The 19,901-nt window shown below is 38.4% G+C and overlaps 2 protein-coding genes across 4 annotated transcripts; both read left to right on the forward strand.

The window, feature by feature from the left end:
• Window positions 1–577: 577 nt before the first annotated feature.
• Window positions 578–17,078, forward strand: cpsf6 (cleavage and polyadenylation specific factor 6). 3 transcript variants are annotated; one of them, XM_026147645.1, is made up of 11 exons: window positions 578–711; window positions 2,232–2,441; window positions 2,529–2,632; window positions 2,894–3,039; window positions 3,318–3,494; window positions 4,506–4,613; window positions 5,530–6,028; window positions 6,186–6,301; window positions 6,537–6,690; window positions 6,808–7,005; window positions 17,040–17,078. In XM_026147645.1, the coding sequence occupies exons 1-10, from the start codon at window positions 652–654 to the stop codon at window positions 6,992–6,994; spliced, it is 1,761 nt and encodes a 586-aa protein (XP_026003430.1). In that variant the 5' UTR covers window positions 578–651; the 3' UTR covers window positions 6,995–7,005; window positions 17,040–17,078. The 3 variants fall into 3 exon arrangements, with proteins under 3 accessions (XP_026003430.1, XP_026003429.1, XP_026003431.1); XM_026147644.1 differs by lacking the exon at window positions 17,040–17,078 and adding an exon at window positions 13,034–15,880; XM_026147646.1 differs by lacking the exons at window positions 4,506–4,613; window positions 17,040–17,078 and adding an exon at window positions 13,034–15,880 and having other exon boundaries at window positions 579–711.
• yeats4 (YEATS domain containing 4) lies at window positions 15,943–19,173 on the forward strand. Its single transcript, XM_026147647.1, has 7 exons — window positions 15,943–16,827; window positions 17,040–17,159; window positions 17,274–17,340; window positions 17,479–17,573; window positions 18,489–18,578; window positions 18,695–18,782; window positions 18,882–19,173. Exons 1-7 carry the CDS (start codon window positions 16,777–16,779, stop codon window positions 19,049–19,051), a joined length of 681 nt encoding a protein of 226 aa, XP_026003432.1. The 5' UTR covers window positions 15,943–16,776; the 3' UTR covers window positions 19,052–19,173.
• The last annotated feature ends 728 nt before the right edge of the window (window positions 19,174–19,901 follow it).

A 19,901-nucleotide genomic window follows, 5' to 3' on the forward strand; every position in this document is an offset into this window, starting at 1 on the left:
CAGTCTTTATAATCTCCTGTATTGTCAGTAAGGATGTGACGGTAGATTGGCATAATTATAACACACATATTCTGTGTCTCTTCACATTATATTTTCTCCTGTGTGAAACTAAAAAAAAAAGACAGAAGTGTATTTCTCTGTGTGTCATTTTCTTTGTGGTAGTTTACATCATCATTCAAACTCTGCAAAGCCCTGGAGGTTTTGATGTCTTTTAACTTTCCCTGATGTCCAAAGCATTGTAACAAAAAGCAGTTTATTGTAATAGAAAGTCTTCCCTTCATATAAATTGGGTAAAAGCCAGACTTGGGAATATCCTCAAAAGCAAGTAAATTGTGGGACGTCGTCTCAAGGCTAAAAAAAAGGGGGCCATATAATTAAAATTGATGTCACACATGCTATAAATCATAAGTAAAGCAAGAGGATGTATAAACATGTAAACTGTTTGATAAGTTTTGCTTTTTTAACACGGTGGGCTTTTGTTTCACAGTCAGTGGTGACTGCAACAGATTTTCCCGTGGTCTACACGGGTGATGTTGTAATGAATGAAATTAACCTGCGGGGGCGCTCGTTGCCTGTCTTCTTTTCATTGTTTGTGGCGTACCGTCGTTGTAGTCTGCACCGCAGGCGGTGAGAGCTGGTAGTCAGAGGAAAATGGCGGACGGTGTGGATCATATCGACATCTACGCCGACGTCGAGGAGGAGTTCAGCCAGGTAATAAATACATATTTTCCTACCTTGCTTATAGGTGTTATTTTTTTTAATATCTGTATAATCTGCTATATTTATTATAACCTACAAAGTGGCGAGCTTTTGTGGCTAAAGAGGCTCTCTGACATACAAGGCCTTTTCAACATGCTGCAAGCCTGCAGCCTCTGCTATCGGCGTGCTTTGCAGACTTTTGTTTGTTCGTGGGGTTGTCGACATTTAACACGACTTTTCATGTATTTAGTAATTAATATGCACGCTGCAGTTGTTTCGTGATGTGCGTTGTTATTTATTCAAGTAAATGCTAAAAGCAGCCGTCTTCACGGCGTAGCTTGGGTTCAGGCCTTGGCATGGTCGTTAGTGGCGGGCTAGCAAGACAAACAAACGCACTTTCGTTAGCGAGCTGACATTGACTAATTCACAGCTATCACGCTGTCGTGTCTAGTAAGTCTTTACTTTTTTTCAGTTGATAAAGAGAAGTTTTAAGCTAAACCGAACGCCTTTAGGCTCTAAGGTTGTATAAACATTTTCCAACCGACAATGGTCAGGCCAATAGCTGACGATAGCCTCAGCCTATCGTCGATAAACTCGTGCAGTCGCCCAACCTTAGTAGGCTCTGAATAGTGTAATAAACACGGCATGTTGTTAGCATGGAGTAGGTCAATGTTGGGGCTATTCAGAAGATATTTTTCTCCACACGCCCCTTTTCTGTGACGGTGGTTATAATTTCAGCTTAGCCAATGTGAAGATAGTGTTGTGTCTCGAACTGCTAAACAGCTTTCAAAACATACTTGAGTTTGACCCATAATGCAAACACTCAGTTTGCATTCATGCTTGGGGAAAGTCACGACGCATAAATTTATCCAGGTGATCAAATTTGAACTTAAGTAAGCCAGTGTATTAGAATAAAATGATTTAACGGATATATTTAAGTCACGACTTTGGCAGATTGGTTAAGTAAACCCCCAATCTTTTAATTTGTCCCAATTGAAGCAATTGGTTTTGCACAGGGTGCATAAATAAACCACTTCAAATTAATTTGATACGGATATAAGTTCTACGAAGCTTGCGACTATCTGCTGATCACAAGTTTATGCTGTTATTATTATTATCATACTACAATATCTGGATATGCTGTGAACCTTAACCCTAAATTGACTTTTCCTGGTCAGCATAAAGCAGTTGCATGATGCTAGTGTTATTGAACTTGAATTGATTCAATAGTGAATTACATCTTTTTAATGAGTGCTGGTATGTTTTTCTGACAACTGCCTATTGCAAAAACAATTAAATCAAACTCAATTCAGTGGGAATTTTGCACACCTGTTACAAGGAAACCTTTTTGTACAATGTGATGGTGAAAACCAATGTAGGTTTGCTATTCTGGTGTTGGTGAGGAAACCGATTCAGAATCAGATCAGACATAGAAGCTGATAAATTATATCCTTGGTGTTAATAACATCAAATCATTATCAAGCTCTAGATATTAAGTGCTTCACTGATCTTTTCTTGCATTCTTAATACAGGAAGCTGACTACCCAGTTCATGAGCAGATCGACCTGTATGATGACGTAATATCCCCATCAGCCAATAATGGTGATGCTCCAGAAGACCGGGATTACTTGGATTCACTGCCAGCCCCAGGTGGCACAGAGGGAGGGAAAAGCTCCCTGCCCAACGTGGTGTACACCTACACTGGAAAAAGAATCGCCCTGTACATAGGAAACCTCACATGGGTGAGTGTCAGATTGTCTAAAAATTGGACTTACAAATTTAATTGTGATCCATACATGATGCCATTTTGCTTGGGGTTGTTTTTGCAGTGGACAACTGATGAGGACTTGACAGAAGCTATCCGGGTGATAGGCATCACAGATGTGCTGGAGATAAAGTTCTTTGAAAACCGAGCCAATGGCCAGTCAAAAGGGTGAGGTCTTTAGTATTTTATTTCTATGATGCAGTTGGACTAAGTCAAAGAGTATGTTAAATATTTCGTGTTAGGAGTACAGGGTGGGATCACACTGAGTCAGTTTTATGATTGTATTACCACAAGGCTGTTGTTTCTAAAGACATATGTTCTTGAGTGCCAGTGACCTTGTTTAGATATTACTATCAGCTCAGAATTTCACAGTGCATTGATGTTAATGCGATCAGTTGTCTGACTGTATGCCCTCTGCGTGTTTTCCAGGTTTGCTCTGGTGTGTGTTGGTTCAGAGGCATCCTCCAGAAAGTTAATGGAGCTGCTGTCAAAGAGGGAGCTCCATGGTCAGAATCCCATTGTCACACCATGCAACAAGCAGTCCCTCAGCCAGTTTGAAATGCAATCACGCAAAAGTAAGTAGGGCAAGTGTGCACATGGTTTATTTATCCGAAGAGATCAGTGCTGGTTAAAAGAAGTTATGTAAAAAATTTGCACATGTTGGAATGTGAGTTATTCTAAATATAAATATATTTGACTACACAGTACATCACATATGTTACATGACCTGTGTTTAATCTTAGCATATGTATGAACTCATACATGTAATTTATCCTTGTTTTTGTCTCTTAGCCAGGTGCACATATTGATTAATGATTACATATGAAATGAGTTTGTATTTGTCTTTTCACAGGTACCCAGACAGGTCAGATGTCTGGGGAAGGAAAGGCTGGTCCTCCTGGTTCTGGACCCCGTGGCGGTTTTCCCATGGGCAGCCGAGGGAGAGGCAGGTTCCCCGGACCACCTGGCCCTGGAGGAGACCGCTTCCCTGGTCCCGTAGGGCCTGGGGGTCCTCCACCACACCTTCCTGGTTAGTTTAGCAAGATGTGTTGGTAGTATGGGACAACACTCAGTTACTTGAGAAATGAATATTGATATTCAAAAATTCATCATCAAAAATAAATTAGGGGCAGAAACGTTCCAAATCAATGGATTGCGTTGTCTTGAATGCTGAGTGGGCTTATTACCAAAATAAGTTTGTTTAACCACATTTCATAGGGATATATAGTTGAACTTGAGGTGGATATATTAGTTTTTGAGACTTGGCAGTCAAAACGAGTTCATGAGTGGATGTGTTGTGGATATAAGCAAATCCATAAAGACACACAGCTCACAAAAAGTGCAACCTGTCATGTATGGATCCACCACAGCTGGCAGAGGTTGTGTTAAATCACATATTGAACTTTGTAGGTCAGTTTATTTCTGTTCAGTATTGTCGACTGTGTGATGATTTGAAAAAAAATAAATACATATAATGTTACAGCACATCAGATTTAAAGTCACAAGTGTTTTAAAAACTTGGAAGTTCTGCTTTCTGTCTGGCAGTGCTGCTCAGGTAGCACAGTCCAGGCATTGCTGTTACTCACACCTGCATGGGATCATGGCTCATCTGATCTAGTATGTTTTTTTTTTACTATTGCGGGATCTCTCATCTCTCCCTTGGCAGGGCTTTCTTTGCATGTTTCCTTCTTTGTCTGGTTTGAATTTTTGTCTCACTTAACCTCAAGTTGAACAGTTGATCCTTCTCATGGTGTGGTTTCCTGCTTGTGAAAATTTCCAACACCATTCCTTTACTTAGAGGTTTTCTCAAAGCTTGACTTGGTACGCTGCCAAACTTACCTCTTTACAAATCTTGGCTTGGCTGCTTGTCAGAAGCAGTAAGAGAATGGAGTAGCAGGCTGTTCTCCATTCCCCCTTTTCATATCTCTTCTTTCGCTTAGTGGCTGGTGCCCCGTCCCGCTGGGCTGCGACAGGCCTTCGGTTAGCAGGTAGAGGTTTCTGAAGGGAGGAGTTGTGATTGGTTTGCTTTTTTCCCCATTAGGCTCGGGCATGAGACCAGATCTGGTTAGGCACCAAGATGGCCCTCTGATGGATATGAGTTTCAATCCCTTCCAGCCGGGGGGCAGGAACGGGAGCTGGCGTAGCAGAGGTGAAATACCTCGATTAATCTAATTGATTTATTAGATGGCCTTATAATCCTAGCTTTGGCTTTTTATTGACAAATTAAACTGTCACATTTACTGCCCCGAGGCAGCTGATCTTCATTGCTTACTCTGAATCGACAGTTTACATTATTTGCCCCACATGTGGCAGCATTTTAAATTTTAAAACATTTTTACCAAAAGAAATAAACGTGTGCTTTTGTTTTTTTGAGCTTAAGTACATTTTAGGTAAATTAGTTGTTTCAGGTGACATAATGGCCCAGTGTCAAGAAAAAACGTATTTTTAAACTTTTGGAAAAATTCTTTTCGCAGGTTTGTAATTGATGTAAAGCAGTCAAACTCCTTAGTTTCACATTGCAGTTTATACACTGTATATACTCTCTTTAGGGCTTCTGGAAACTTATAGCAGTGCATCTTCTGAGTCAAGTGTTAATGAGAAGGGTCCAGTCCAATACAAGGCCTTGTTTAATTAAAACGGCAACGCCTGCTTGAAACTATAGCTTCTCATCTGTTCACTTTCCTTTTGATTTATTTTTCAGTGTCATTTGTGACCTTTTTTCGTCAATTGTTGTCCTGTGCAGCAATGGCTTTCTTTCATCTTTGTGTCACTGTCCCTGCTTTAAATTGACATTTGGTACCTAAAGGTATCACTGTACAAAAGATACATAGAAAAATACAGGCTGCCACTAGACTTCAAAAATGAGTCCACAAATCGACTGTGCCAGTATACATTTTATGTTTTCAATCTGCCAGTTACTTGTTCTTGTAGAAAGAGGTGGAGAGCTCAGTCTGTGTCATTCTAGACAATAATTTTGGTTTACTGGAGCTTACTTCTTTCATGTTCTTTTTTTTTTTTTTTTTTTTTTTGTTCTTGTCTTTTTTGTTAATTTGCTCTTTTTCTAGGTGGCATGCAGGGTCCTCCACGCCCCCCACCCGGTCCACCAGGTCCCCCAGGACCTCCAGGACCTCCACCTCCAGGCCAGGGTCTTCCACCTCCCATGGCTGGGCCTCCAAATCGTGGTGATAGGCCTCCTCCACCTGTTCTCTTCCCTGGGCAGTTTGGCCAGCCACCACTGGGACCCCTGCCTCCAGGTCCACCTCCTCCAGGCTATGGTCCTCCACCTGGTCCCCCACCTCCTCAGCAGGGCCCACCCCCTCCAGGACCCTTTCCACCCCGTCCTCCTGGACCTATTGGCCCGCCTATGGCATTGGCTCCACCACCACATCTGCCAGGTCCCCCGCCAGGTGGCCCACCACCAGCGCCGCACGTGAACCCTGCCTTCTTTCCTCCCCCTGGCAACAACAGCATGCCACCCAATGATAGCCGAGGTCCACCGGGACCAAATGACCCATACGGCCGCCCGCCACCATATGAAAGAGGAGATTATGGGCCTGGAGGCCGGTAAGAACAATTACTGAGAAGAACAACAAATTAAACCACTATATATACACATTCAATATGAGGTTTTTGTTTGTGCTCGGGTAGCCTAGAACTTGGATACTGTGAATTAAAAATAAATTAATGCTTGATCCTTTTTTTTTTTCTGTTATTTTTTTAGGGACATGGACACATCACGAACCCCTCTAAGTGAGGCAGAGTTTGAGGAGATCATGAACAGGAACAGAGCCATATCCTCCAGTGCCATATCTAGAGCAGTTTCTGATGCCAGTGCAGGTAAGGCAAATGGTGATATATTTCCAATACATTTAAATAAGTGCGTTTACATGTTGTCAGTAAGGGAAAACTTAAATTTCTTCAAAGAAGTAAAAGAGCACTGCAATAGACCAGTGTACCCGGCTGCTTGCCCTATGACACTTGAGATAGGCTCCAGCCCGCCTGCGACCCTGATGAGGATGAGTGGAAGAGGATGGATGGATGAAAAGTTTACTCCACTGTTTTCTCTTTTTAGGTGATTATGGCAGTGCTATAGAGACTTTGGTGACAGCCATCAGTCTGATTAAGCAGTCCAAAGTGTCCGCAGACGACCGCTGCAAGGTCCTCATCAGTTCTCTGCAGGACTGTCTCCACGGCATTGAGTCAAAGAGCTATGGCTCTGCGTCAAGGTAAGCCTGTTAAATATTACACTGAAACAGGTAGTTACATACTAAAAGAAAATGTAGGTGTTTGAACTTTATTAAAAACTTCACAACTGTAACTTGATGTTCGTTTGTCTCTGCAAGGCGAGAACGTTCCAGGGAACGTGACCACAGTCGCTCAAGAGAAAAGAGTCGACGACACAAATCTCGTAGCCGCGACAGGCATGAGGACTATTACAGAGAACGCAGTCGGGAGAGAGATCGTCATCGTGAGAGGGATCGGGACCGTGACCGGGAAAGAGAGAGGGAGAGGGAATACCGGCACCGTTAGCCAGAAAGGAGGTGGGTACCAGTTTTATTTTTTTGTGTATTTTTCAGCATCTTTGTCTTAAACCTTGTGGCAAACTAATTTAGGCTCAGACGGCATGACAGAAACAGAAAGTGGCACAGTTGAGATTTAAAGTCTTCTCTGTTTGCACACCTCCTCTCATTGGATTCACTGGCTCTAGATAAATCCCAAAACCAAATCCTACTTACACCCAAATAATGGTTAAACATCTGATAATGGATGTTATCATCAAAATATTAAATTACTGCATGAGGAGAGTAAGAGGTAGGCAACGAAAAGGCTTTCAAAACTCAGTCCTCTGTCTTCAGGTAGGTATAAGGTAAGTCAACTTAAACCATATTTCTTCAGTGGTAATCACAATTTCTATTGTATCACAAAATGTGCAAAATACACACTTGATGTATTCACTTTGGCACAGTGTGGAGTCTGTAAGTGTTGTATCTACGCTGTAGTCCCTTTGAAATGAGAAAATATAAGTCACTGGATTTCTGGATGTATTTTGTACTCTTTGGTCTGCAGGCTTCAGAGGCTGGTAAATTACAAAGTTCATTTGTTGCTTTGGATATTACAACAAATACATTTTAGAATAAAAGTTGTATGCACCTGTGCATGGCAAGAAAATAGCATACGTTACCTGTTGAGATGATTTTTGCAGTTACTCTTTTTATAAAATTTAAAGAGTTTTTGCATCAATAAAGTAGAAATTATCAGAATTTTGGCTTTTACCAGGAACTGTGGCAAGTGGACCAAATGTGCCTGATTTTTATTATATCAACACTCAGAACTGCCATATTAATTATATGTGAATTCCCAAAGTTTGGTTTATCAGTGGGCTTGTACTGGTCGCTTCAATCCTGATTGGCAAGATTTGGGTGTCACAATACTGTACAGTCATTTTTACAGTATTTCGTACAAATTAAGATTTTATATGGTCTGTTAAGATTGAATTGATTACTGTTTTTACACCTTGTCAGTAGTAGACCAATCTACATTTTGTAAATGTTTCATTCATAGTGTTGTACATATTCCAGTTTTAGTGTGTTATTTGAAATCTATCATTGTCCTGTGATATTTCAGAGAAGTTAAACATTTATCAGTGTCAACATCTTATGACTTTTGCCCCCTCCCACCCCTTAAAAAAAAAACTAATGTCATTGTGCCATATCTGCATGACAATAATATCACCTGACATTTCACCTGTGTCAAGTTGAATGTTTTTATTGCATAGTGTTTGCTCACTTTTGTATAATTGCACCTTAACTTAAGATGTTGAGGTGAAGTGGAGGAGGGAAAAATGCCTGTCCCCTTGACATAATAATCTGTCAAAATATATGTTACTGAATATCCAAATGCTGGTGTGGTTTTTACACGCAGTGTCACATCTAATCATTTTATGAGGCAAAGGTCAGCCTGTATTCAACAGTGGCTGAAATCAAATTGTTTGCAGAGTCTGTGTAATGAGAATTGGTTAATATTTCAGATCTGTGCATAATAACTTGCATTATCATACTATTATGTTGACACACAATTTAAAAAAAAAAAAAAAAGTGATTTAAAGTTAAAAGCTAGCACAAGCTTAAGAAAATCAGTGTTTTTAGATCCTAAGCTCTTTGAGTCTGTGGAGCTCCCCCAGAAGGTTACACTGGAGTTTTTATTTTATTTTATTTTTTGTAGGCCATTGTGGCGTTCACTCATAGTAATATAATTTCTGCATATGGACTGAAGTGGAGATCTTGCTGTACTATTAAAATGCTTTAATGCTAGTTGTTAAAATACCACAAGTGTTCAGAAATAGAGTATATTCAATACAAGTTACATATATTCTCCATGTGCATTCAATGTTAGACCTATCATAAACGACTCCTTGTATGTCACAACTGTAACCGTAACTAACGCACAGCTGTGGTCACAGCCACTATCACGCTGACAGTTTGTCTTCCAACAACTTTAGTCAAAAATCACAGCTACAGTCTAAGAGCTCCTCTAGTTTCTGTAGTAACTGAATACCTGTGCCTGAACAGTCACAACTGAAAGTCAACTTACTCGTGTAGTGGTCAAAATGAGTATAATGCAATTTCATAATAGAGTTTAGCTTTTTTTTTTTTTTTTTTTCTTTTTTTTTTTTAACATGGATCAGAGAAAACATTACTGCAAGAGAACACAAACCTAGTCCAGAAAAATATTCTCAGTGTTAACCCTTAGAGGGCTCTGCATGATTCAGGAAAAGAAAGTCACAATTTTATGGGAGAACTTGTACTGTTGCATAACATTCATGACAGTGAGTTAGGCTTCAGCATTCAGTTTAATCGGTCCAATTTAGCAAAGAGATCATGCAGGCATGTGAGATTTTTGTCTATTTTTAGCATTATATCCAAGCTAATTCAATTTTAACTGGTGCTGTGGTTGTAGATGCATTTATCTGAACATTCTAATTGTCAGCTTGCACCTAATGTTGTTGGATACAAAAATCATTAATAGTGTATTGCTCTCAAATGATTTGAGTCAACTATTTTAGGCTGCCTTTCTGCCCTGTGCTGGTTTTTGTCTGGGATTTTCAGAGTCAGGGTTTCACAAGTCGTTATGTAATCTCTTTGTGAAGATGCTTTCTTCCATTGCTTCAGTTGCACGTTGAATAACCCGCTAACTTGTGAAAAGTTTTGGGGCTTCTTTGGATATAGTGTTTCAGCCATTTTGGGTTTTTTGGCTGTCTTTTACTGCCAAAGCTTTGAGATATCTACAGTGTTGCATGTAAAGCAGACTTGAGTAGGTTACGTGGACCCTACAGCATCTCTGTACAGTTGCCCCCATTCCCAAATAATATCTGTCCCGATTTTAAATGTGCTTTATCCACTAAAGATATCTTCATGTATTTGCACTCAAACAGCATGAACTATGCTCCACCCACTGGAAAGATATTTATATATTCACATTGTTCCCTGTTTGTGTGCCTATTTCTCTTATACTGGAAAATAATAACTGGGGTGGTTTAACTTATGGAGTTGCTGCATTTTGAAAGTAGCCAAAAGAATGTAACTTAAACTCTAAAGGCAATTTGTCATGTAAATACTGGAGAGTTATGTTGATTTTAGCTGTCAGTTCTAGCTTGTTGAGTTGATCTGGTCTCTGTTCCACAAAATTGTTCTTTACATGCTCACGTTTTTCCTGCAAAACCTTGTGTCCACCAAGAACCTCACAACAAAAGATTACATTTTGTCAAATACATAAGTTTTTTTTTTTTGTAAATTAACTTTCATTTTAAGTCCAAATTTAAAAAAAAAAAAAAAAAAAAAAAAATCTAACTAATAAATGTGAAAGTTGCTGCTGTCTCCTTTAATAGCCATCTTGTTGTCATTGTTGGAGATCCTCTGTGGGCACAAGGCCTAATAGCCTATTGCAATGTGTCAAGCACCAAAATGCATTTGAAGAATATTTATAAATTGTTGTTTGCAGTAAAAATGACTAAAGATCAAAATTAAGCGAGCAAAAATGTTGATGGTGAGATATGTCCCAATTTTTCCATTGCACCATGCCTTTGCATTTCTACTGATATTTGTGAGCTTGTTAAAGAGGAAAATAATTGAGATTGAGTGCCAAGTACATTGCTCCTCTTCTTGTAGTGTGGCCGTTTGTTGTTTCGAGATGTGCTTAACACTGTTTATCTGTTCATGTTTCCATGCAAGAACGCACAGTGTTTGTACCAGGCTTAAGTTACTTTTATGCTTTCTCTTCAGCCTGTTTGTAGGTGTATGTGTGCTGGGGGGTGCAGCCCTAATGTCCAAGCTATTTACACATGTCAAACCAGAGTCAAACGGTTTAGGTTATAGCTAATCAAACAGCCTTCATGTCCATAACATGGTTGAAATGTAATTCATGTCCTTAATTTTGGCCTTTGGCCAGAATATAGAAAAAGAAAATGTTTGACTTTATAGCTGAGCTAAGGCAAATGGACATGGTTTTAATTCTTAATATTTAGCCCCACAGTTATTACAGTATATAACACATGAACTGTTAGTTGGTGAAAAAGATGTGTACCTTTTTCATACTCAATGAGCTGTCTGTGAGTAGTTTTCTGAAATATCATACACACATAAGTAATAACAGTGAAAGATTAGACGGCAGTCTATAAGCTAGGCAGTGGTAAGTATTGGCCCAATCTTATTTGCCGAGCCTTTTGTAGCACATAGCCAAGTTAGTGGACTGAGACTATTTCATGGACTGCTTGACCCTGGTTTGGCTCTGTCCCGTTTCATTTCCATTCTGTATTAACTGACACACCTACTACACATTTTAAAGTTTTATATGAAATATAATGAACCCGATATAAATGATTTATTGGGCTGATAATTTAAATGTTTCACCCTTGAGAAAAGTTCAGTTATGTCAAGTGTGATTATGGGAGGAGTACTGAGATGTGCGATGTGGCTGTAAGCTCAACTGCTTTTGTCTGCAGGCATATACTGTGTAAAGAAAACCTTTCAGATTATGAAACCTATCAAATTTCATTATGCATTTGAATCATTAAACAATGTAAAAAAATCACCTGTACTTACTTGAATTTTGGTGTAGATACCAGTTCTATCTGGCTTCATTTCAGCGTGTGAAGCAGTGATTTTAATGTTGAAACAACAAGTTTGAAATGACTTTCTTTATCACAATTTTTGTCATTTCATCTTAAAATTGTACAAATTTCTGGTAAGGTGCTTTAAATTGTGTAGAACTGTAATCCCACTGCTGCTGTCCTTTACAATTATGGTTAGAGGTAGCTTTTTCTGACTCCTGTACTTTGCATGCTCAACTTTGTCTATGCAAAGCATTACAAGCACAAAATATTCCATCTTCCTGACTTTGACCATGTTTGCGACACCGTAAGAATCACACTGTCATATTTTTTTCTGTTTTATTAAAACTCTTGGTATGCTTGCGCAGGAAAGGTTTCACTAGATGTGCCGTATGTGCTTTTTCCTTCATAGCTGTTTTTTTGATTGATTACTGTTTTGGTCCTTTGTCTTTTCACTTAAATATACAGCTTAAACAAATTGCAACCATGGTTTTCTCTGGTATTTGCCACAGTGAGCAAAGTTTTCAGTGTACTCCGTTATGTAACCTGCTGGTCATAATGACAAATACTGAAATGTTTGGAGGTAATTGAAAGGTAAATCCCTATTGCTATAGTTAAAGACTTGTCAAAGGAAAAAAAACTTTTAGCTCAGGTCTTCCAATAAAACTCCCTGTAAGTTTTAAAGGTTATTTATTTCTGTTTTCTGCACTTTATAGTCCTCTGAGAGCCAAATTAATTGAAACGCTATAAGTAAGACTTAATATTCTGAAAGTATTACCTAATGTTGATGCAGGTACACCATTTAATAATATTGTAAACAAGACGAAATGGTCATACACAATTTGGCCATTTAGACACTATAACCATTGTCCATCCCTGAATTTGTAATTCTGTAATGGAACAAACAAAATTGCCCCAGGTATTTAAGTGCATTTACATATGGTTATCAATATTTTTATGTCTAAAAGAGTTAAGTGCCACATGCAAACATCTGTACATGTATATACGTGTATATGCATGTACATACTTTGAAATCCATGTTTCTGTAGTTGCAGCGCAGACTTGACAAAAGATTGAAATACTTTTCTTTGTGTGTGCGTGTACATACTCATAGAGTTCAATTTAAGTTCTTGAATGTTAGCTGTTGAACTGTGCATGATATGTTTCTGTGTCTTTGCTAGGGTTGGGGACAATACACAGCCAACAGAGTGTTAAGAGTAGCAGTTAAATACCATAGTGCCATTTATGCCGCGTGTAAGAGGCTTCTCTGTCTGCACTGCCTTTGCTAAGATAAAATGACTTGAACAAACTCCAACCTCGTGGCTCAGAGTGACGGTGAATTGAACCCAGCCCTGGTGTAAATTTTGTGTATGTAGTGTAGAGGTTTAATGATGAGTGGGGAAAATGTTCACTGTTGGGCTGGCTCCAAACCAAACTCCACCCTTCGTTTTGACACCTTTCAGCTTACGAGGATCAAGGATGGATGGAAGGAAAAGGAGGAACTCTTTCCCTGCCCTCCGTGCATGACCGGACAGGAACACAACTACCATCACTTCCTCCACCCCCTCCATTTCTCCTCTCCTATCCTTCTCCACCCATCCTTCTCTCTATCTGTTGTCTGCCTGGTTTAAGAGCAGCGGATGGAAGACCCTGACCTGTGTAAGGCTATGTTATCCAAACTTCTATACTCATGGTAACTAAAGATGACAAAAGAATCTTTCCAAACAGCTCTTTTATTTTTATGATGTTTTATTTGACATGAAAAGTAAGCGTGATGCTTTTTTGCGACTTATAAATAAATAAATGGCCTGCACGATCCCCAAATAGAAGACACAAACATTACACCCTTTTGTTTTTTTTGTTGTTTTTTTCTTGTTCTTTGGCTCGCTGTATTGTGTGTGTATATACAGTTTAGAGATTAGTTTTTATAAGGTATGTGCTTGATGTTTTCTCTCCTACCCTCACTCTCTCGTTCTCATTTATTCTTTTCATGGCTAGTACGTTTGTAAATGTCTCTGCTTTTTGATTAAAATTAGATGGTGTTGTAATAAAAAATGTTTACTGAGGTACACTCTGCATTCAGTGAATTCCTCTACGTTTCGTTCATTTATATTAAATGTATATACTGACTTAGATTTTTTATTATTATTATTTATTTATTTTTTTTTTACATTGGTAAATGGCAAGGATGTAGTCACTTTGGTTTGTTTTTATCTTATGTTGCATTACATAGTCAACATGCTAAACCAAAAAAGAGAAGACCCTGCTGTTTGGAATGGTTTTTGATGGTGGGTTATTTTGTAATTCCGCTAAATAATTATCACTGAAACACCGCATGAACAAATTGTCTTTCACTTCTGTCATATAATGATTTAAAATCAGATTTTAATTCAAGCAGCCTTCATAGTTGAAGCTTGAGTGAAAGTGTTTATTCCTTAATTGGGAAGTATGAACCAGTTTGTTACATGCCTTTCACTTTAGATGTTACATGTTTTATGTATTTGAATTTTGAAGGCTTTTCCATGATAGATCTAAATAACTAAACCATGAACAAAGTGCGTTTTAATTTGTCGGTACAGTGTAAAACATTCTGCCACCTGTCATTTTTATTGTTTTGCATGTTTGTCAAAATGGACGGACAGCAATTTGTTGAAGCTTTTAGGGGTTTTTTTTTTTTTGTTTGTTTTTTTCATGCAAGGTTGGGAAAATAGCAATGACTGGTTTAGCTTTTACTCAGTTATTTTTATTATAACTTACAATTATTTTTAAAAAAAAACAAGTGTAAATTACATTGCCACAGCTTTCCCAGCACACATGATATAACACGATTATACCACCAGTTTTTAAAATGTGAGTTAATGGAAATCAGGAAATTACAGGTATGTTGAGGTTTGATGCTGCAGTGTGTCATCGGGTGTCTTAAATGCAAATCAGTATGAATACAGCGCAATAACATGGTGCTTTTGTATGGTTTTTAACGAGAACAAAGTTGCATGCAGACAACATAACACATTTTTGTGAAATTATCGCCATTGGTGAAATTTTTAATTTGCTCCCAAAAAAAATCTGAAACTTGTGTTGACACCTTGTCTTTCTGGGGGTTATTCTTTTAATAATGTCATTTCAATTTCACTCCGTAACAATTTAGAAAATGCCTTATTTTCAAACGTAACCAGTGAATGTAAAACTTTTGGATTCAGAGTCACAGCAGGAATTTGAATGACAGGCTGTGCAGGAAACTGTACCAGCATCTTTTGAAACCATTGTCTTGCTCTTGAAGTGTATTCTTTTTCAGTATACTTCAGAAAGTGACTTATTGGGGAATGTAAGTGCCTTTGCTCCGTATCCTTGCAAATTCACTGAAAGTGTGATGTAATGTAAACAAAATGTAAATTGGATTTTGATATTAAAAAAAAGAAAAAAATGGGACCTTTTTGAATATAATGATGCTATTTCTGAACAGTTAGTTTTAAAATGTTGAAAGTTTTAAGGCCCTATATCATGTTTTTTAATGATATTGGCTTAATTTGATGTTAGTTAGTTGCTCTTTTTCCTCATTTTATTTCCTGCTGAGCTGTTTGGGGAAAATACTATACATGTGCCTTGTTTTCTTTCTTTTTTTTTTATTCGTTTTTATTTAAATTATTAAATTATTTCTTTAGTTGTGCATTGAATTTGGTAACTCCAATGGAGTTCTGCCCTGGTCAAGCTAAGCAGAAGTGTAGCCCTCCAGAATAAGAGCATTTGTACAGGAATTTGGTTTCATTTTCTTTGTGTTAGCTTTTGTTCCGCAGCACGAAAAGGTAAGTGATTTTTAGGTCTACAAACACAACCAGTGAAGAAACAAGAAGTCTGATCGACTGCGGGAGTCTTTAAACTGCACAAGCAGTTGGAAAGTATATACATATGTATTTATGAGTTTTCAGTATTTGTATGACTAAGATGTTTTCACTAACTGCTAGTTAGTTACTAACTGCTGCTGGTTTCTAGATACTTTATTTTAAAATCACACTTGTCTAGTAAAGGGGCCTTTGCATGATGACTTGGAAACATGTTTCTGCTACAAATTGAGGTTATAGTTTTTTAAGATGAGTAAAATAGTTTTTGACTTTACAAAAAATGAAATGAGCTTCCATATTAAATGGTCTCACTTGGGCAAAGTACTTGCTGAATTTGTATCACCACTGTAACTTTGGGATTTTAAGTTAAGGTTCAGGTGTATTTCTACCGCCAATAATGGTTACATGTAGTGGTACATTGCAGGTAAATAGATTATCATTTGCTCTCAAAGAATAAAGTATACAAATTAAGTTTGTTTTGTGGTTCTGTTTTATTTGTGCATAATGCGTTTCGTTTTATTAGAAACAAGTGTGGGAAAGGAAATTTTGTTTTGGAGCAGTTGCTTAAAAAGCAGTTGCTTAAAAATCACGTATGATGTCCAAAAGTATTTTCTTAACTTTAGGCCAAAACACTTGTTTTGCCATTGGAGATTGCCTGGACCTCGCACCTTAAGTGTTAGACCTGAAGGCTTACTTTTGAACAGAATTTTAAGTCCATCCTAATATAATGGTAAAGGGTTGTTAAAGTATAAAACAGTGTCGGACAGAAGTGCAGAACATCAGGTGTGAGGAGGTTTAAAACTTAACTATTGTGTAAAAATTGTCGACATCCTGTCCGATTGTGAATGTTCTGCTGGATAAAACGAATACTTAAAATAGCATTGCGTAAGTGATTCGTTTTTCCTCACTAGAAACATTGACAGATAAATACATTTTTAGACCTTAAAAGTGACGAAAATATCCAGTATAATGAGCAAATGAAAACAGGATTGCCGAAAGTAATTGCTGTTTTCTGTATTGTCAGTCATGTTAGACATCATGTCACTTGAAGTAAAAAATCACAGAAGCCTAGAACTAAAAGGTTCATTGACCATAGTTTGGTTGCTTTTGTAATGGCCGCAAACGTTCTTGCTTCCGCCGGGCCCGGAACCTTAGAATCCTGGTAGCCCTTCTATCAGGACAGATTAATACGTTGCACTACCTACTTCCGGCGCTTGTTTGGCTGGCAGTTTAAAATGGTAGTACGCTGTGTGTAACGCCTACTTTTAATGCCTAAATGGCAAGGTTTTTAGACAAGAAAGCTGAGAGGACAACAAAGAGTCCTGCATAACGCACTAAAGGATTAGCGGCACTGTTTTAGTTGTAATATGTTCAAAAAGATGACTGAATTTGGTCCAGATTCCGGGGGGCGCGTTAAGGTAACGTAACTAACGCCACACTCTAGTGTAGTGTAGGCGAACCACTTTGTGATTTTATATCATTTAAAACAATGAGCAGAATAATTTAACGTGGATTGAGATAACTTGACGAAAATCGCGTGGTCGGATTCAATTTATGTACTTCTGTATTTGCCACTTGTACCGTTGTCATGCCTGTTTTTAAATTTCTGTATTCTCTCTGTTGGCTGCAGGGAGTGACTATTGTGAAGCCTATTGTGTTTGGGAATGTTGCCCGCTACTTTGGAAAGAAGAGAGAAGAGGATGGGCACACACACCAGTGGTCTGTGTATGTGAAGCCTTACAGAAATGAGGTGAGGCATCCACATCAGTAAGAGGGATTTAGCAGGGCCTACAAAATGTGTCATTTACCTGAAAAACGATACAAAATGCTGTTTGAAAAGACTTAAAAAATACTTTTCTACCAGGATATGTCAGCTTATGTGAAAAAGATCCAGTTCAAGCTACATGAGAGCTATGGTAACCCTCTGAGAGGTGAGATGACTCTTTACATTGCAAGTATGAAATATTGAAGGATTTACTGGAAATAGTAATCTATCCATTTTTAATATATGACACTTTTTCAGAAAATTCATTATTCTGTGAAGCTCTCTGTGTTTCTCTTATTTCCAGTGGTCACTAAGCCTCCATATGAAATCACAGAGACAGGCTGGGGGGAGTTTGAGATCATCATCAAGATCTTCTTCATCGATCCCAATGAGAGACCTGTAAGAGCCAACACAAATAGTTACTTAGCTGTTTCAGAGAAAGCTGAGCGATCCGTGGTGCAGTTGTCATCACAGTTTCCTTACAACAAGGTCCAGGGTTTGAATCCACCATACAGGTGGACCAGAATGAAAGGGGTTTAATATATTTTGACTGCTTGATGATAGACATTTTAGAGCTTGAGTGGCATGTGGACACAGTGGTTAGCAGCCTTGCCTCAAAGCAAAGTTTGTCCTTCCTGGTCAGCTGGGCCATTTTTGTGTGGAGCATGTTCTCCCTGTATCTGCGTAGCTTCTCTCAGTGTCATCCTCCCACAGTCACACATGTTAGGGTAACTAGTTCTAAATTAGTTGCCTTTCAATCTGTATTAGCTCTGTTATAGACCTGTCCAAGGTATACCCTGCCTCTCACCCTGTGACATCTGGGATAGTTTCCAGCCCATGACCCTGAATTAGATAAGTGGTTAAGGAGATAGATGAGCGGGCTCTCCGTCATCTGCTTTGATTTATTTGGGGGGTGAGGGGAAAGGGAAGAGGGAGACGGAACAAGAGATGCATATAGGAGAGAGCTAGAGTTTAAAATTTTCTAATCAGTTTTATTTATATACCACCAAATCACTTGTTAGGTGAGTGTCTAAACCACCGCCCTAGTATTTCAAATACACATGTTATAAATAAAAGAAATACACACTTTTGAGTGTGGTGTGCTATTTCTCTTAGTGTACAGTTTAAATGGTTCTTCTTTAGTGTATGGTTTCTTATAAGAAAAAAAACATCAAAAGCCATCTGATTTATATTTACACAACAGCACTGTGTAATCCTCAGCACTTGATAAGTAATATATAGTTGTCTATGAGGATCAGCTTATTTAAAATGTGCCTGTATCCATTGCTTGAATTTCTGGTTTTGTTTTCTTAGGTGACCTTGTACCACCTGTTGAAGCTGTTCCAGTCAGATTCCAGTGCCATGCCCAAGAAGACAGTTGTGTCTGAATTCTACGATGAAATGGTACCATTGGTTTAGACTCTGACGGTGTTTGTATATCAGTTTGTGTGAGCTCATCAATCGCTGTATGTTATTGTTGAGAGCGAGAACTCTGAATGCGTCGTTTTTCTGCGTTTCAGATCTTTCAGGATCCAACAGCCATGATGCAGCAGCTACTGACCACATCGAGGCAACTCACCCTGGGAGCCTACAAACATGAGACGGAGTGTATGTATTCATATATTCAACACTGTTTTAAAAAACAAAACAAAAAGGCATTCACAAGTTTTGAGTCGCTTTTGTCTTCATGTCTGTGCGTTTCTCCAGTCGGTGAACTGGAGCAGAGGACCAAGGAGAAACTGGAAGTGGCAAAGAAGAGAACAAGCCAAGAGATCGCGGAGCTGAAAGACAAACTCAAAGCCAGCAGAGAGAACATCAACCACCTTAAGGCAGAGATTAGAAAACTGGAAGAGGACGGAGACCATAAAGAGCACTGAAAGAAGGACAAATATGCTTATGGATGCAATCAGTTGTTGAAGCAATTTTCTGTGCTCCTGCCCTCTCCAAGGATTTAACAAACAAAAAAAAAGTCAGTGTTGTTATTTGTTTGAGGATTTTTGCATTTTATTTTTGTTGAGCGTCCAAGGGAATCTTAAACATGTAAATATGTTTTGAGTTGGTAGGAAAGTGCTTTAAAAATGTAGTCGGCCACAAAAACTCTTCTAAACATACAAATGCTCTAGTTTTGTTTTTTTATTGCAACACTCTAAAGAGTCAGAAATCACAAAGTGTTGTGAGCCTTTTTTCTTGTAGCTAAATCAAGTCTGCTTTTGGTTCTATGCATCTGCATCTTTTTTTTGTTCTCCCCAAACATGATCAAACCAGTGAGGGAGAATGATGAAACACAAAGCTGTCATTTCTCTGGTTTGATTTTGAAGCCAGTCTTGTTCAGTCATCCTGATATAAGGTCACTATTACTGTGTCAATTAGGACAAACATTTTTGCACTAGTCACACACGACTTTCAGTGTGAATAGCTTGTCCTTTAGTACTAGCTTCCTCGTGTTTTATGTAAATATTTTTAACAATCGGCTCATAAACATTAGGATACTTTTTTTTCTCAATATAAAGAAGGTGACCTGCTGTGAAAAAAAGTATTTGCCCCCCTCCTGTTTTTTCTTGTTTGTTTGTTTTGCATATTTGTTACATATTTCTGGTCATAATTTAATTCTAATATTAGACAGAAAAAATCCAAGTAAATACAAACGGCAGTTTTTAAATAAAGGATTTCATTTATTAAGGGGGAGAGATAAGCTCTCCAATCCTCCTTGGCCCTTTGTGGAGAAAG

Source organism: Astatotilapia calliptera, chromosome 17, assembly GCF_900246225.1.
Source record: "Astatotilapia calliptera chromosome 17, fAstCal1.2, whole genome shotgun sequence".
Classification (NCBI taxonomy): Eukaryota; Metazoa; Chordata; class Actinopteri; order Cichliformes; family Cichlidae; genus Astatotilapia; species Astatotilapia calliptera.

What these genes read in the sequence shown, in the direction of transcription:
- yeats4 (XM_026147647.1), top strand. Translation starts at nt 16,777, where the DNA reads ATGTTCAAAAAGATGACTGAATTTGGTCCAGATTCCGGGGGGCGCGTT. An exon ending in CTATGGTAACCCTCTGAGAG is followed by an intron (nt 17,341 to 17,478) that starts GTGAGATGACTC and finishes TCTTATTTCCAG; the next exon opens with TGGTCACTAAGCCTCCATAT. An exon ending in CTGAATTCTACGATGAAATG is followed by an intron (nt 18,579 to 18,694) that starts GTACCATTGGTT and finishes TCTGCGTTTCAG; the next exon opens with ATCTTTCAGGATCCAACAGC.
- cpsf6 (XM_026147645.1), top strand. Translation starts at nt 652, where the DNA reads ATGGCGGACGGTGTGGATCATATCGACATCTACGCCGACGTCGAGGAG. An exon ending in ACATAGGAAACCTCACATGG is followed by an intron (nt 2,442 to 2,528) that starts GTGAGTGTCAGA and finishes TTGTTTTTGCAG; the next exon opens with TGGACAACTGATGAGGACTT. An exon ending in AGCTATGGCTCTGCGTCAAG is followed by an intron (nt 6,691 to 6,807) that starts GTAAGCCTGTTA and finishes TGTCTCTGCAAG; the next exon opens with GCGAGAACGTTCCAGGGAAC.